General features: G+C 44.6%; 1 protein-coding gene across 1 annotated transcript in view; it reads right to left on the reverse strand.

Annotated features, from left to right (window-relative positions):
• Positions 1 to 12,302, reverse strand: part of LOC311099584 (carnitine O-palmitoyltransferase 1, liver isoform) — a 44,443-nt gene that overhangs the window by 12,837 nt on the left and 19,304 nt on the right. Inside the window, exons 2-8 of the mRNA XM_084140278.1 lie at positions 4,954 to 5,096; positions 3,400 to 3,539; positions 2,993 to 3,164; positions 2,503 to 2,604; positions 1,753 to 1,890; positions 1,157 to 1,234; positions 662 to 769 (exon numbers count right to left, since the gene is read on the reverse strand). Of these exons, the coding sequence (XP_083996404.1) occupies positions 662 to 769; positions 1,157 to 1,234; positions 1,753 to 1,890; positions 2,503 to 2,604; positions 2,993 to 3,164; positions 3,400 to 3,539; positions 4,954 to 5,094 (879 nt within the window). The 5' untranslated portion in view covers positions 5,095 to 5,096. The remainder of the gene's footprint in view (positions 1 to 661; positions 770 to 1,156; positions 1,235 to 1,752; positions 1,891 to 2,502; positions 2,605 to 2,992; positions 3,165 to 3,399; positions 3,540 to 4,953; positions 5,097 to 12,302) is intronic.

A 12,302-nucleotide genomic window follows, 5' to 3' on the forward strand; every position in this document is an offset into this window, starting at 1 on the left:
ACCTGCGAGGAAAAGTGCTCGGGTGAAATTATGAAGCGAGTGGACGGTGAAAATACAGGTTCACTCTATTCCAATCAGAGCAGCAGCATCAACATACAGCCCGCCCTGATCTGTACAGAAAGGCAAACTAGCCAGTTATTTAAACTATGCACATGACTGACTCAAAGACAGTATGGTTTAGAAACTCTGATTGGCTGACAGGAGAAAGATGCTTGCTGGCACTCCCCCAAAAAAATACTCTGATCATAATCGTATCCAGAAAATTGCCCATATCCGTTATGATACCTCTTTTGTCTGACTACTCGGCACACCCCTAGTTTTGATGTGTCAAATGAAGCTTGCTGATTGGTGCACCAAACCTACCGTGATCACACAGCAGCCATCGAGGCAATACCATGAATTATATATGGTATTCACTGAACAATGCATGATGTTCAAAGGCCAATGGTATTTTCATGCATAGGGCTCCATTTTTAATTGGGCATCAAATGGAAGAAAATGGACAGAAACAGGGAGGACTATCTGGACTTTAAAAAAAGTATATTATATTGTAAAACGTTTGTAAACGTTTTCCATTGCGTGCCCTAATGAATATGACCCAGGTAAAACTCCAGGCCCTATCACGCGTTAATGGTGGAGGTTGACTGGTTGTTGAACTCACAGGCTTGAGCTCCTCTCTGTTGAGCTTCCTGCGGTACATGAGGAAGGCATGGAGGGTGTTGCCTGCCCTGGCAGCCTGGATGGGGGTGGGCGTCACATACAAGAAGTCCTGGGGAGAAAGAGGGGGAGAGACAGAGCGTGTGAGAGAAAGGGAGAGTCACCATCTTGACAACGCAAATAAGCATTGCTAGTGACAAACCAGAAAATACTATTAGTATGTGAAACGCCTTCCCCATTTCCATGAAAGGTGGCAATGATTTATTTGAGAGTATTTCAAGTTTATCAAGTGCTTTTTGGACTGTAGGGGTACTGTTATAAATATATATGTTGTTTAATGGACCAAACCATGGTCATCGTTCAAGTAGAATAGGGAATCGTGTTTGCTCTATTTATTCCATTTCTATCTGCAACGTTGTGAACGTTTCACCTCACTGAACACACCTCAGCTATTAGCAGACAGAACGTGGGGAGTATTCGATGATTTGTTGATACGTACCATGCCGTAGTAGTTGCTGTTGACCATGATAGGGCTCCGTCCTCTCAGGTAGATGTACTCCTCCCACCAGTCGCTCACCTGAAAGGGAAAAACACACCACCAGGGTCGTGTTCAGTAGACACAAAATGGACAACAGGGAGGTACCATCTGAAGTTGTCCAATAAGAAATGGTTGTTTTCTTGATCCATTACAAAATGTTTTTTTACGAAGTACCCTAATGAATACACCCCATAGAAATCCTCTGTAACACAACCACGCAACATCCTGTCCAGGGCCACAGCCCTCACACACCCTCATCACATCCATTACAATGAATAATTCAAAATGGCCTCCGACAAAGATCTACATTGTTCATGAGATTTTTTTATGCGCATCTATTGTCATCAATGACTTAAAACATTACCAGCCGTCAAATCTTTGCTTCCTCCGACCTTTGTCTCACCTCCTGCTCTCTTAAAGCTCATTGGAGGAGAGGATCCAAGAATCCTCCATCAGACCTCCTCCAATAAGGAAGGCCAGAGGAAGCAAGGATTCGACAGCTCGTAACGTTTTTGGACACAGCCATAGCCAAAGTGTACATATAGGGGGTTTCTTACGTAGTTGGAAGCCCAGAGAGCCTTGAGTTTGAGGTACCACTGTAGCCGGTTCCCCAGGCTGCTCTCAAACTGAGTGGCCAGCGACGTCATGCGTTCAAACTCATCAGGGGTCTTCAGCGGCCGCACCGACTCCAGATACTGCAGAGAAACGGAGAGAGATGAACATTAAACACACAGAACATTATACTACTATATACATCATTATAACATTATGCAGTTGACACAGAACATTATCCCACATACAACAAAACTGAAGAGAGAGAGAGAGAGAGAGAGAGAGAGAGAGAGAGAGAGAGAGAGAGAGAGAGAGAGAGAGGTGAAGAGGTGTAGAGAGAGAGAGGTAGAGAGAGAGAGAGAAATCAAGCGAGCGGAGGGAGAGATTATGGCAACTTCCAACATGCGTTTGTCTTTGTCTAGAGGTCCCAACAACCGGAAGTTCCGGGTTTCAGGGGAAACAGAAAGAGAGCCTGTGATGCAACTTCCGCTTTTGGACATTAACAAAGCGACACTCCATCTTAACTCCTCCTCCACATTTACTGGGTTGGTTGAACAGTGCAAAAGAGAACCTCCCAACAGTTTTTTTCCTTCTCGTCAAGACCAGTATATAGGGGATGTAGTTTCAGGCGTTTCAGTGCTACGTTAGGTTAGTCTTTGTCAAGTGTGAATATCTGGTGAGCAGATACGTTGTATCTTTTGTAAACGCTTTTGTAAAATTCAATTCAATCTTTATTGAAATTCAGAGTGTCTCACCCTCTTGACCGTGTCTTTGACGGCCGGCACAGGCTGGTTTGGCAGAGAGCCCTGGTAGCTGTAGAGCAGAGGCTGTCTGCCTGAGAAGATCCGCACCAGCGCCTATAACACACACACACACACACACACACAGTCAGCCGGAGTCCGGGGGTAAAATGCAGCCGCTTTCTCAAGCTCTCCTACAACCACCTTGAAATACTACAGCTTTTAATCTAGCTAGCAGGGTGATTCTTTTCCAATCTATCTAATCACTTTTTACACTGATTGCAATGAGGTAGAAAGATAATTTAGACAAAACTAATTGAGAGGAGAGCTTGCAAGTAAGCATTTCATTGTACAATGTACACTAAGCTGTATTGTGTGCATATGACAAATACAATGATTTGATTTTCAATTGTTGGCAGGAATCTCTACAGATGCACGGTGTACACACACACACACACACACACACACACACACACAGGAGAAGGTGAGGAAGAGAGGTACTGACCACCCAGACTTTGGTGGTGTTGGACATCTTGCCGCGCTGCTCGAACATCCAGCGGTGGTAGGAGAGCAGCTGCTTGAGGCACATGCGCATGGTGAAGATGAGGGAGAGCCAGAGCAGCGTGCTGAACAGCACCGCCGACACCACCGTCTGGCACTGGGCACTCAGAGACTGACTGGGAGGGAGGAATGAATTAAATTAGAGAATGAAAGAGGGGGAGAGAGGGAGGGAGAAATAGGGGGAGCGGGACAGAGAGAGGAGAAAGAGGAGAGAGAGAAAGATTTAAATGATTTGGTGAAAACATCTGAGAAAAGGGAAATATTTTATTTCAATACCAGTCTTTAAGCGATATTTATAGACTTTGAAGACAGTGGGGTGTCTGTGCACGGTTGGTTGCTGGTGCTAGCTACCTGACAGGTAGGTGCTCCTGGATCTTGGCGATGAGACCCATGGAGGGGTCGGAGCGCATGTACATGGTGGCCAGGATGGCGATGACCACAAACAGCCAGGAGGAGGGACTGGCGGGGTACACCCCTGTTATCACACCGTTCTGTTGGGGAAGAGGGGACAAGAGTTTGGTCATTAAGGCGGAAGAAAACAAACTGAAAAAGGGAAGGACTTTATGGACAAAAAAATACATACTTTAATCATTTTCGTTTTACGTTGCATGCCCTAATGAACACAACCCATATGACACCCATTCAAAACCCTATCAACTTCCCAGCCATGTCAACACCGCATATTATTCAACGAGGGCGTTGGATAATGATCTTAGCAGCTTCTACTACGGAACTTGGCCTGATTTTAAAAGCAAAACCCCACAATCTCCCCAAGCTTATCTCCAGCACTAGTGACGGGACAGACAGAGACACAGTCAAAGTTAAGACGGAGAAGAACAGAACAGGGATGAATGCATCCCGGCATTGAGTTGTGACAAACACAGCGCGTGTGCATGTGTTGGTACTAACGTGGGCACCCGGAGGGCATGTTTACCCAAACAGATTCGATAAATGTGACGCTGCTGGCCGTTTACATTCTAGCTCTCTACCATTCAGCAGTACTGTGACGTTAAACCTGACCTCTGCTGAACAGCATGACATTTAAGAGTGTCAGAGCAGTATGTTCCCTTTTGCCATTTGTGATGATATGATTATTATACACATCCAAGGCATGGCATAGTAGAGACGTACGGATGCTGTTGTGCAGAAACCATGTGATGTAATTCTAACCGACAGACAGAGAGAGAAAAGCAGACCGGGAGGAAGACGGAGGCATAGAGAGGAAGACAGGGAGGCATAGAGAGGAAGACAGGGAGGCATAGAGAGGAAGACAGGGAGGCATAGAGAGGAAGACATAGAGAGGAAGACAGGGAGGCATAGAGAGGAAGACAGGGAGGCATAGAGAGGAAGACAGGGAGGCATAGAGAGGAAGACAGGGAGGCATAGAGAAGAAGATAGTGAGGCATAGAGAGGAAGACAGGGAGGCATAGAGAAGAAGACAGTGAGGCATAGAGAAGAAGACAGTGAGGCATAGAGAGAAAGACAGACGGACCAATCTTAAGAGGCAAACAGAAGAAAAGGTGGTAGTCAGGTGGTAGTGCAGTAGAGCAGACAGGCTTACAGACAGACAGATGGACCGGGAGGCATATAGACAGGTGTACAGGCAGGCAATTAAGGCAGACAGAGTTAACTCGGAGAGCTAGTCTGAAGGGATAGCCTAGGCCCTACACTTAGCGGAGGTCAGGTTTAAGCATGTCAGAGCAATTTGTCCCCTTACAGACAGATAGATGGACAGGGAGTCAGACAGAAACAGATAAGCAGGCGATAAAGACCAACAGCGATAACCCAGAAAGCTTGACTGAGAATATGTACATTCAGGCTAGTTAGAGAGAGACATATACCAAAAGAAAGAGAAAGACAGACAGATCAAAGAAAGACCGACAGGCCTACAGACAAGTTCAGTACCTTGAGGCGGATTAACTTCTTTTTCCAGGAGCGCAGGCCTGAGAGGTAGATCTCTGTGAGGGCCTGGTGGGACAGCTGCAGGTCGATGCCTTCCGGAGTCACCGTGAACTGGAAGGCCACGGCCTGGTGGGCTTCAGCCATGCCTGGAAAGAGGTACGAAAGGGAGAGAGAGAAAAATTAATAAGTGACCCTCTTCCATACCATCTACAACTCTTTTGCCTTAGCCTACAGTTGAAGTCGGAAGTTTACATACACCTTAGCCAAATACATTTAAACTCAGTTTTTCACAATTCCTGACATTTAATCCTAGTAAAAATTCCCTGTCTTAGTTCAGCTAGGATCACCACTTTATTTTAAGTATGTGAAATGTCAGAATAATAGTAGAGAGAATGATTTATTTCAGCTTTTATTTCTTTCATCACATTCCCAGTGGGTCAGAAGTTTACATACACTCAATTAGTATTTGGTAGCATTGCCTTTAAATTGTTTAACTTGGGTCAAATGTTTTGGGTAGCCTTCCACAAGCTTCCCACAATAAGTTGGGTTAATTTTGGCCCATTCCTCCTGACAGAGCTGGTGTAACTGAGTCAGGTTTGTAGGCCTCGCACACGCTTTTTCAGTTCTGTCCACAAATCTTCTATAGGATTGAGGTCAGCGCTTTGTGATGGCCACTCCAATACCTTGACTTTGTTGTCCTTAAGCCCTTTTGCCACAACTTTGGAAGTATGCTTGGGGTCATTGTCCATTTGGAAGACCCATTTGCAACCACTTCCTGACTGATGTCTTGAGATGTTGCTTCAATATATCCACATAATTTTCCTTCCTCATGATGTAATCTATTTTGTGAAGTGCACCAGTCCCTCCTGCAGCAAAGCACGCCCACAGCATGATGCTGCCACCCCCGTGCTTCACGGTTGGGATGGTGTTCTTCGGCTTGCAAGCTCCCCCTTTTTCCTCTAAACATACCGATGGTCATTAAGGCCAAACAGTTCTATTTTTGTTTCATCAGACCAGAGGACATTTCTCCAAGAAGTACGATCTTTGTCCCCATGTGCAGTTGCAAACCGTAGTCTGGCTTTTATATGGCGGTTTTGGAGCAGTGGCTTCTTCCTTGCTGAGCGGCCTTTCAGGTTATGTCGATATAGGACTCGTTTTACTGTGGATATAGATACTTTTGTACCTGTTTCCTCCAGCATCTTCACAAGGTCCTTTGATGCTGTTCTGGGATTGATTTGCACTTTTCGCACCAAAGTACGTTCATCTCTAGGAGACAGAACGTGTCTCCTTCCTGAGCGGTATGAGGGCTGCGTGGTCCCATATACTTGCGTACTATTGTTTGTACAGATGAACGTGGTACCTTCAGGCGTTTGGAAATTGCTCCCAAGGATGAACCAGACTTGTGTAGGAGGTCTACAATTTATTTTCTGAGGTCTTGGTTGATTTCTTTTGATTTTCCCATGATGTCAAGGAAAGAAGCACCGAGTTTGAAGGTAGGCCTTAAAATCCATTCACAGGTACACCTCCAATTGACTCAAATTATGTCAATTAGCCTATCAGAACCTTCTAAAGCCATGACATCATTTTCTGGAATGTTCCAAGCTGTTTAAAAGGCACAGTCATCTTAGTGTATGTAAACTTCTGACCCACTGGAATTGTGATACAGTGAATTATAAGTGAAATAATCTGTCTGTAAACAATTGTTGGAAAAATTGCTTGTGTCATGCACAAAGTAGATGTCCTAACCGAATTGCCAAAACTATAGTTTGTTAACAAGAAATGTGTGGAGTGGTTGAAAAACAAGTTAATGACTCCAACCTAAGTGTATGTACTTACGACTTCAACTGTACCCATGTATGCAAAATTATCAATAAAGCTATACTGAATTCAATCGAGAAAAGGGGAGGAAATGGTGAGTTAAGCCTAATTTGTTTACTTTGCTAAAATAGTCTACAGTAGTGGTTCTCAAACCTCTCCTCAGGGGGCCCCACAGACGTTTCACAATATTGATGTTGCCCTTAACTAGCTCAGCTGATCACCTAATCAAGGGCTTGATAATTAGTTGACAAGTTTAAACATATTAGGTGTGCTAGCTCTGAAATAGTTCAATTACATGGAATGGCTGGGGGTCCCTGAGGAGAGGTTTGAGAACCACTGGTCTACAGGACTCACCAGGCGAGTGTCAAGCTAAAAATAAAATTACTCTTAAAAACGCCCACACCAGTAGAAATCCACTTTTTCGAGCTGAAAGACGATGGCCAGAGCTTACCCATGATGTTTCACAATGATGTAAGTCAATAAGTCATCGTATGTTATACAGTGCATTCGGAAAGTATTCAGACCCCTTGACTTTTTCCACTGTTACATTACAGCCTTATTCTAAAATTGAATAAATAGTTTCTCATCAATCTACACACAATACCCCATAAATGACAAAGCTTTCTCCCATTCTTCTCTGCAGATCCTCTCAAGCTCTGTCAAGTTGGATGGGGAGCGTCGCTGCACAGCTATTTTCAGGTCTCTCCAGAGATGTTCGATCGGGTTCAAGTCCGGGCTCTGGCTGGGCCATTCAAGGACATTCAGAGACTTGTCCCAAAGCCACTCCTGCGTTGTCTTGGCTGTGTGCTTAGGGTCGTTGTCCTGTTAGGTGAACCTTCGCCCCAGTCGGAGGTCCTGAGCGCTCTGGAGCAGGTTTTCATCAAGGATCTCTCTGTACTTTGCTCCGTTCATCTTTCCCTTGATTCTGACTAGTCTCCCAGTCCCTGCCGCTGAAAAACATCCCAACAGCATGATGCTGCCACCACCATGCTTCACTGTAGGGATGGTGCCAGGTTTCCTCCAGACGTGACGCTTGGCATTCAGGCCAAAGAGTTCAATCTTGGTTTCATCAGACCAGAGAATCTTGTTTCTCATGGTCTGAGAGTCCTTTAGGTGCCTTTTGGCAAACTCCAAGCGGGCTGTCATGTGCCTTTTACTGAGGAGTGGCTTCCGTCTGGCCACTATCATAAAGGCCTGATTGGTGGAGTGCTGCAGAGATGGTTGTCCTTCTGGAAGGTTGTCCCATCGCCACAGAGGAACTCTGGAACTCTGTCAGAGTGACCATCGCCTCCCTGACCAAGGCCCTTCTCCCCCAATTGCTCTGTTTGTCCAGACGGCCAATTCTAGGAAGAGTCTTGGTGGTTCCAAACTTCTTCCATTTAAGAATGAGGGAGGCCACTGTGTTCTTGGGGACCTTGAATGCTGCAGACATTTTTTGGTACCCTTCCCCAGATCTGTGCCTCGAAACAATCCTGTCTCCGAGCTCTACGGACAATTCCTTCGACCTCATGGCTTGGTTTTTGCTCTGACATGCACTGTCAACTGTGGGACCTTATATAGACGTGTGCGCCTTTCCAATTCATGTCCAATCAACTGAATTTACCACAGGTGGACTCCAATCAAGTTGTAGAAACATATCAAGGATGATCAATGGAAACAGGACGCACCTGAGCTCAATTTCGAGTCTCATAGCAAAGAGTCTGAATACTAATATTTTTTTAAATTGCAAACATTTCTTAAAAACCTGTTTTCGCTTTGTCATTATGGGGTATTGTGTGTAGATTGATGAGGAAAAGTTTTATTTAATCAATTTTAGATTAAGGCTGTAACGTAACAAAATGTGGAAAAGGGGAAGGGGTCTGAATACTTTCCGAATGCAATGCATTTGGGCTTGAAGTGACAACCGAACTGCCCGCTTCGTGCAAATTCGTGCCAATTGTGTGTAAATTATTTTGCCTTTGATTCGTTTCATGGCTGGGTTTTATTTGAATGATACCACCCACCAATTTCTGAGGTGGGCCTTTAAACACTGAGACAATAGATGCCTCTGAGCTCAGCTGAAAAGTGACCTCTCAGAGCAAACCAAACCAAACATTACGACACAGCAGCAGCAGACCCACGTTATCTATGGTCAGATCTGCCACTTCCACTTGAGGCAGGCCTCAGGTTCCAGTCAGTCAGTGGTCATCCAGCCTGTTCTACCTGTAATGCTCGAACTGTTATACAATCACCTGCTAAAAGGTTGTGTCAGCAGATGAGCTGCATTGTAACTAAAGATGGGATGACACTTGGGTTGCATCCCAAATGGCACCCTAGTCCCTTTATAGTCCACAACTTTTGAGCAGGGCCCATATTAGTGCACTATATAGGGCAAGGGTTCCCCCAATGTTCCCTCTAAGCTGCTCGCGGGCGCGCAGCTTCCCAGGGACTGCAGTGCAGAAGAAAAATCAGCCTGCGCAGAGAAGCACGAGATTAGAAAGCTGAGTGAAGTTCAGAGTTTTTCCTGTTAGTTTACACTATCAATGTTTCCCTTCACTGTGGGAATTGTGATCAAATCAAAGAGATTTTGTTGTAGGCAGAGCGCATTGGAGTAGGATTCTATTGCATTGACAGACATGACTCTATCCCGTACTCTAGACAGACCGGCGCGCCATAACCAAATCAGAACTGCAGTAGGCCTATATGCAAATAGACCATTGCCATATATGAATCTGTGCCATTCACTTTGAACTGGACTGTTTTACATCATGAGCGGTCGCAATTATTATGCACTTGTTTTGAGATCAAAGCGAGAAATGCTTGTAGCAACGTGTGCACATTCTAAATGAAATCAGACAGACAATTTTAACATCTACTAGCCCCCCCAAATAAATAAAATCAGTTCCAGTTTTCATGGTGTATTTCAGTCTTTCCTTTTAAATCTCCATAGAAATGGCCCCTCTCAACATTTACCAGTACTTCACTACATTCTTGAGTAGTGAGTGAATAACCTACACTCAAACCTGCATTTGTATAACCTAGGCAGTTGATGGAGTGAACCTAGGCATTACAGGTAGAACAGGTTGGATGACCACTGACTGGAACCTGAGGCCTGCCTCAAGTGGAAGTGGCAGATCTGACCATAGATAACGTGGGTCTGCTGCTGCTGTGTCGTAATGTTTGGTTTGGTTTGCTCTGAAAGGTCACTTTTCAGCTGAGCTCAGAGGCATCTATTGTCTCAGTGTTTAAAGGCCCACCTCAGGAATTGGTGGGTGGTATCATTCAAATAAAACCCAGCCATGAAACGAATCAAAGGCAAAATAATTTATATGTCATTGGCACGAATTTGCACGAAGCGGGCAGTTCGGTTGTCACTTCAAGCCCAAATACAGTGCATTCGGAAAGTATTCAGACCCCTTCTCCACATTTTGTTACGTTACAGCCTTATCTAAAACTGATTAAAAACAATTTTTTCTCAATCTACACACACTACCCCATAATGACAAAGTGAAAACAGGTTTAGAAATGTTTGCAAATGTATTTAAAAAAATATATACCTTATTGACATAAGTATTCTATTTACATAAGTATTCAGACCCTTTGCTTTGAGACTCGAAATTGAGCCCGGGTGCATACTGTTTCCATTGATCATCCTTAATGTTTCTACAACTGGATTGGAGTCCACCTGTGGTAAATTCAATTAATTGGACATGATTTGGAAAGGCACACATGTCTATATAAAGGTCCAACAGTTGACAGTGCACGTCAGACCAAAAACCAAGCCATGAGTTTAGAAGGAATTGTCCGTAGAGCTCCAAGACTTGATTGCGTCGAGGCACAGATCTGACGGAAGGGTAGCAAAAAATGTCTGCAGCATTGAAGGTCCCCAAGAACACAGTGGCCTCGATCATTCTTAAATGGAAGAAGTTTGGAACCACCAATACTCTTCCTAGAGCTGGCTTCCCGGCCAAACTGAGCAATCTGGGGAGAAGGGCCTTGGTCAGGGAGGTGACCAAGAACCAGATGGTCACTCTGACAGAGCTCCTCTGTGGAGATGGGAGAACCTTCCAGAAGGACAACCATCTCTGCAGCACTCCATCAAATCAGGCCTTTATGGTGAAGTGGCCAGACAAAAGCCACTCCTCAGTAAAAGGCAGCCCACTTGGAGTTCGCCAAAAGGCACCCAAAGGACTCATCAAGATTCAAGGACACTTGAGGATTATTCTGACACCCCCCAACTCCCCCGGTATCCATGGACATGGTGCTCCTTGCACTACAACCTAATACAAACACATTCCAATGTAACAATTTGTTAGCCTCTACTCATTATCACTCTGTATCTGCAGCATTTTTTTCCTAAATACATTCACTGTAGGCTACTACTGTACATAACAGAACCGCCATACCTATTTTCTTGTATATTTGAGTTTTAATTGATGTGAATCGTGTGAATGCCTTGTCTATATTGTGTACGGTACATTATGTGCAGCGAACTGTACTGTGTTCTAAAAAAATCAATAATTGTCATCTTTGCCGGTTCATCAATTGAATACCCTATGTTTTGTTGGGTCTTCGCCACACCGACGGGCCGCAGTGGAGAAGGTGAAACGCTTCAAGTTCTTCGGCGTACACATCACTGACAATCTAAAATGGCCCACCTACACAGATAGTGTGGTGAAGAAGGTGCAACAGCGCCTAAAGAAATGTGTCTTGGCCCCTAAGACCCTCACAAACTTTTACAGAAGCACCATTGAGAGCATGCTGTCGGGCTATTTCACCGCCTGGTACAGCAACTGCACCGCCCGCAACCGCAGGGCTCTCCAGAGGGTGGTGTGGTCTGCCCAACACATCACTGGGGGCACACTGCCTGCCCTCCAGGACACCTACAGCACCCGATGTCACAGGAAGGCCAAAAAGATAATCAAGGACATCAACCACCCGAGCCACGGCCTGTTCACCCCACTATCATCCAGAAGGCGAGGTCAGTACAGGTGCAAAGCTGGGACCGAGTGACTGAAAAACAGCTTCTATCTCAAGGCCATCAGACTGTTAAATAGCCATCACTAGCCGGCTACCACCCGGTTACTCAACCCTGCACCTTAGAGGCTGCTGCCCTAGGTACATAGACATGGAATCACTGGTCACTTTAATAATGTTTACCTCATTTCATATGTATATACTGTATTCTAGTCAAAGCCACTGACATTGTTCATCCTAATATATATACACTACCAGTCAAAAGTTGACACACCTACTCATTCAAGGGTTTTTCTTTATTTTTACATTGTAGAATAATAGTGAATACATCAAAACTATGAAATAACACATATGGAATCATGTAGTAACCAAAAAAAGGGTTAAATAAATAAAAATATATTTTATATTTGAGATTCTTCAAATAGCCACCCTTTGCCTTGATGACAGCTTTGCACACTCTTGGCATTCTCTCAACCAGCTTCATGAGGTAGTCACCTGGAATACATTTCAATTAACAGATGTGCCTTCTTAAAAGTTAATTTGTGGAATTTATTTCCTTCTTAATGTGTTTGAGCCAA

Source organism: Coregonus lavaretus, assembly GCF_964263955.1.
Source record: "Coregonus lavaretus genome assembly, chromosome: 1".
Classification (NCBI taxonomy): domain Eukaryota; kingdom Metazoa; phylum Chordata; class Actinopteri; order Salmoniformes; family Salmonidae; genus Coregonus; species Coregonus lavaretus.